At 23.7% G+C, this 5,063-nt stretch overlaps 1 protein-coding gene across 1 annotated transcript; it reads right to left on the reverse strand.

Moving 5' to 3' along the window:
• Nucleotides 1-1,986: 1,986 nt before the first annotated feature.
• Nucleotides 1,987-2,868, reverse strand: LOC119583419 (nicotinamide riboside kinase 2-like). Its single transcript, XM_037931887.1, has one exon. It carries the CDS (start codon nt 2,769-2,771, stop codon nt 2,136-2,138), a length of 636 nt encoding a protein of 211 aa, XP_037787815.1. The 5' UTR covers nt 2,772-2,868; the 3' UTR covers nt 1,987-2,135.
• Between the last annotated feature and the right edge of the window lie 2,195 nt (nt 2,869-5,063).

A 5,063-nucleotide genomic window follows, 5' to 3' on the forward strand; every position in this document is an offset into this window, starting at 1 on the left:
TATGAAATTATAAGATTTTATATTTATGTTATTATGATATTATAAATGTATATGTATGTATTGTTAGTTATTATTTTTATATAAATGTAATAGATAGAATATAGTATATTTTTAAAATTATTTTATAATATTTATGAATTTTTATATTTTAAAGTAAGTAAGATTATATTATTTTAAATTTAATTTTATATATTTTAATTATTTTTTAAAAATTATATATATATTGAATTAATATATAAAATTATTATAAAATATTTTATATATATATATATATTATTTATATTATATATATTATATATATTATATGTATATATTTTATTTATATTTTAAATAATATATATATATATATATATAAAATATATTTTAAATATTATTTTAAAATATTATATAATTTTAATATAATTATATCCCATAATATATATAATAAATTTTATATATACATTAATATTATATATATATTATATATAATATTATATATATATATATAAATATATTAAAAATATTAAAATTATATTAAATTAAAATTTAAAATTTAAATTAATTATAAAAATATATATATATATAAAATATAAAATACATATACATAACTATACATATACAAACATAACATATACAATACATATATATACTTAATATATATATATATTAAATAATATTTATAATTATATATATATAATTTTAAATATAATGTATATGTAATGTATATGTATATGATATGTATATGTATATGATAGTATAAAATAATATAATTTTATATTTAATAACATTAATATACATAACATTACTATACAAAATACAATACATTATATATACATTATTATATATATAATATATATATATATATATATATATATATATATTTTATAATGATATATAAGGTATATGTATTTTATATGATTGTATATGTATATGTTATGTAATGTATATAAAATTTTATATATTTTATAATACAAAAATATAATATTATATTAATATTAAAATTAATATTATATTAAAATTATATTATATTTTATATTATATATATTATATATAATATGTATATATAATTATTTTATTTTATATTATATTATTTATATGTAATTATATTATATAATATATATAATATATATATATAATAATATATAATATAATATATATTTATAATATAATTTTTATATATTTATATAATTTATATAAAAAATTATATATAATATAATAATATTATAAATTATAATAATATAATATATATAAAAATTATATATAATATATATATATATTTTATAAAATAATATACTATTTTATACAATATTAAAATATTAAAAATTTTTTTAAATAATTTTAAAAAATAAAAATATTTTATATATATATATATAATATATATATATATAATATAATTATAAATAAGAACAAACATATACATATACATATAAATATACAATACATATAAATATACTTTAAAATTACTAATATACATAAAATATATACAATCATATTATACATATACATATAATACATATACAAAAATAATATACATACATATACATAAACATATCAAAAATTTAAAAATAACATATACTATACATATACATATACTTTTTTTATACTATACATATACTATATAAATATACATAAACATTATACAAAATAACATATAACCACACATATATTAATAATATATATATATAAATATATATTATATATATATATATAATATAAATATTATATATATTTTATATAATATTTATATATATTATATATATATTAATATATATTATATATATATTATAATATTTTTATATATATTATATATTGTAATATATTGAAATATATATGTAATACATAGAAAATTATATGTAATATAATGTAATATAAAAATTTAAATATATATATATAAATATATAATAAAAATAATATATATAAATAATATATATAAATTTTATATATTATAATATATAATATATATTATATTATATTATTTATTATATGTAATTACTATTTGTATATATATATAGGTATACATGTGTAAAATATGTGTAAATATGTGTAAACACATGTGCACACACACACACTAACTCATTCTTTTGTAGGAATGGTACTACTGTAAATCATATTAATGTTAATAGTAATGAAGACTGCCTACAGTATTAGGATACTTCTCACTTCATTACTTTTACTAAATCCAATATCTTCTTACAGACTTCTTGGTACGGGTTGCCTACACCGTCTAGGAAGACCACCCCTGGCATTTTTTCAATACGTTTTAGGTGAGCCTCATACATGGGCCACACACAGTGGTCAAAGTATCCTGGAGGATCAGGAGGTTCATACAGGCGGGATTTTCTCCTATCCCAACATTGTTCGCGGGTGAGAGTCAAAAAGTATTTTAAATTGCATATATCCATTAGACCTTTGTGATCATATAATAAAAAGCCATCTAACAATAAAACTGGGTGATAGTGAACAGCATTTGCACTGGAGCTGGAGGAAGGATCTGAACGTGGAGCACTGTAAACTCCTCTATCAATATCTGATTTCTCTGGAATTTTCGAATTAATAATATCTAACACATCCTTCTCCATTCTCTCCATGTCCAAGCTTTTAAAAAAATCCCAAATTTTGGTCTTTAAACCTCCCGGGGCAGGCACATGATGCTGAGAATCTTCTGGGTAGAAATAATCATCCTGATTGATAAGCTTCACAGTACCAGGCAATGTTTCTAGGAGCTTATTTGTTAAAGTAGACTTGCCACCATTTGTCACCCCTGAGATACCAACAACAACCCAGTGTGACATGATGCTATTTGTTTATGCTTACTTTACAAACACTCTAAATATGACAAATTCTCAAAGATTCAAGTTAAACTTGGCTTTGAGATCACAAGTTTTTTAACCAACCTTGAAATTTTAGCCACTTTTATTCCATAAAAAAAAAAATAAATTTAAAGGGCAAAAAATACACATATTTTCCATATAAAATTTTAAATTTTTTCTCTTCATCTTATGATCTTTGTATAGAGCACCAAAAATATACACACCAGTTAGGGTCAAAAGAAAAATAAGGATTACAGTAGGTACAACTATGGCAATAATGGGATCAGGGAAGAAAGGGCGGAGGGAACTATCCTTGTCTGTAAATGGTAGTCCCACAACCCAAAAAAGGTAATACACAACAACAAAAAAAGTCAAACCAAGAACACATTCACCAATCACTTTATCATGCCCAAACATTGCTCTTGATTCGGGAGGGTATAATATTACTTAGCAAGTGCCATTCAACACTAATGACTGTCTTCTGATACTGTTAAAAGGCACTTATACACAGTTATTTTTCTGAAATCACAGGTTTAAGGTAGTTACTAAAAAGACCACAAGTTTGGGGCAATTTCAGCTGGATTCACACTAAAGGTGGTTATAGCTTCACATTTGCATCAACATTTGTCTCACTATCCCGTCAATGGTTCCGATCCTGAAAATTGGAATTGGAATTCGAATTAACACAAGCATAAATCATGAAGCAAAGGATCACAAGAGAAAGGAAGAGGAAAAGGTATCTGATGATGACAAACCCATACATGGGGGATGGAACTAAATGGTAAAAATCATACTCTGAACCATAGAGTAAGTGCCACACTGTCACCACTACGAGTGAACTGACAAACACGCGCAAAACTATTTTGCCAGTTAGTTTTTCATTCAGAGCCATTTTGTATTTTTACAGATGTGAAAGCCAAGAAATAAGTTTTATAAGTTAGGCACAAACTTCTTAAAATCTAAGTCAAATTTCATATTTCTTAACAAATGAAAAGGTTCATACTATCAAGAAATAATAAAAAATCAAGTATATATACTAAAAGAAAAGAAAAGAAAACACAGACTAGTAATTCTTTGTGCACTACTCCTGAAAATTCCTAGTCAAACTACTTACAGATTGCTAAGGCTTAAGAATCTCCAGAGGATTCCAAGACAAGCCTGTGAGTTGAGGTAAAACAACAAGTAAATTTACCATTACTTACTATTCAATATCCTAAAAAAGTACAGCTTTGAGGGTGCATGCAACACTGAACTGGACATCCCACTGAAATATTTGTTGGCAAAGATATCAATTTAAATACCATTATTGAGAAATATGAGACAATATACCTTCACGGAAAGATATACATCAAAACATTTTGTACTGTTGAGCACTATGAGAAATAATTTTTCGTTTTGGACTAGGCTTCACCTGAAGTTCTTATAATATCTAGTGTTTTACAGCTGGTTTATTTGAGTGTTATTCCATGCTTCCCTTTGTAATAATAAATACTATCAAGCAAGTAACAATATTTTCAGAAACAGGTTACATTTCCTTAGAGGTGCATGCAAATCAGTAACTACATTAGATTACTAGCACAATTTTGTGTTGCTAGGCAACAGCCTTTGGCTAATCAGTAGAGGCTTTACAATATCATACATACATTTTACATATTACATGCAATATCTCAAGCTACTAAATGATACACCAGCAAATTACTTCATTGCTGGCAGAGAACCAGATGAAACTTGTAGTACCGTTTGTTAGTAGAGACGCAGCCACTCTTCATTCAATTTCTCAAAATCTTCCTCGGTAAATACAGACTTCTCTTCTGTAGTTTTCTTTCCTTGCAGAGAGTCTCGCTTTACAGTTTTCCTGTCAAGCTCTTTATTATGCTGTTGCTTAACCTGCAGAATGAGAGGACATCTTAATTACCTAAGGTAAAGCCCGAATGAGGAAGGAGTAGGAGAAAATATTTTGACAATCATAAAAATTATTCTTTGATCCTAAAATTTTATTCACTAAAACTGACACTCTTAATAGATTTTTCTGTAACCATCATCTAGAATGTGTACAAAAACTAGTGGAATGTTTTTCTGTCTTTTTTATCTTGAATGCTACACATGTAGTGTCCATTCTAACTATGGGGCAGCAAACACCTTGCAACCCACCATGGTATCTCCATATCCAATCATGCAGTTTTGGTTCCAGTCTCTTTTCTCTTGTGCATGGAATAGAAGTGATGAAAATGGCAGCTCTGGCATGATATGTTTCATCTAATTAACCAAAATTTC

This window comes from Penaeus monodon, chromosome 17, assembly GCF_015228065.2.
Source record: "Penaeus monodon isolate SGIC_2016 chromosome 17, NSTDA_Pmon_1, whole genome shotgun sequence".
Lineage (NCBI taxonomy): Eukaryota > Metazoa > Arthropoda > Malacostraca > Decapoda > Penaeidae > Penaeus > Penaeus monodon.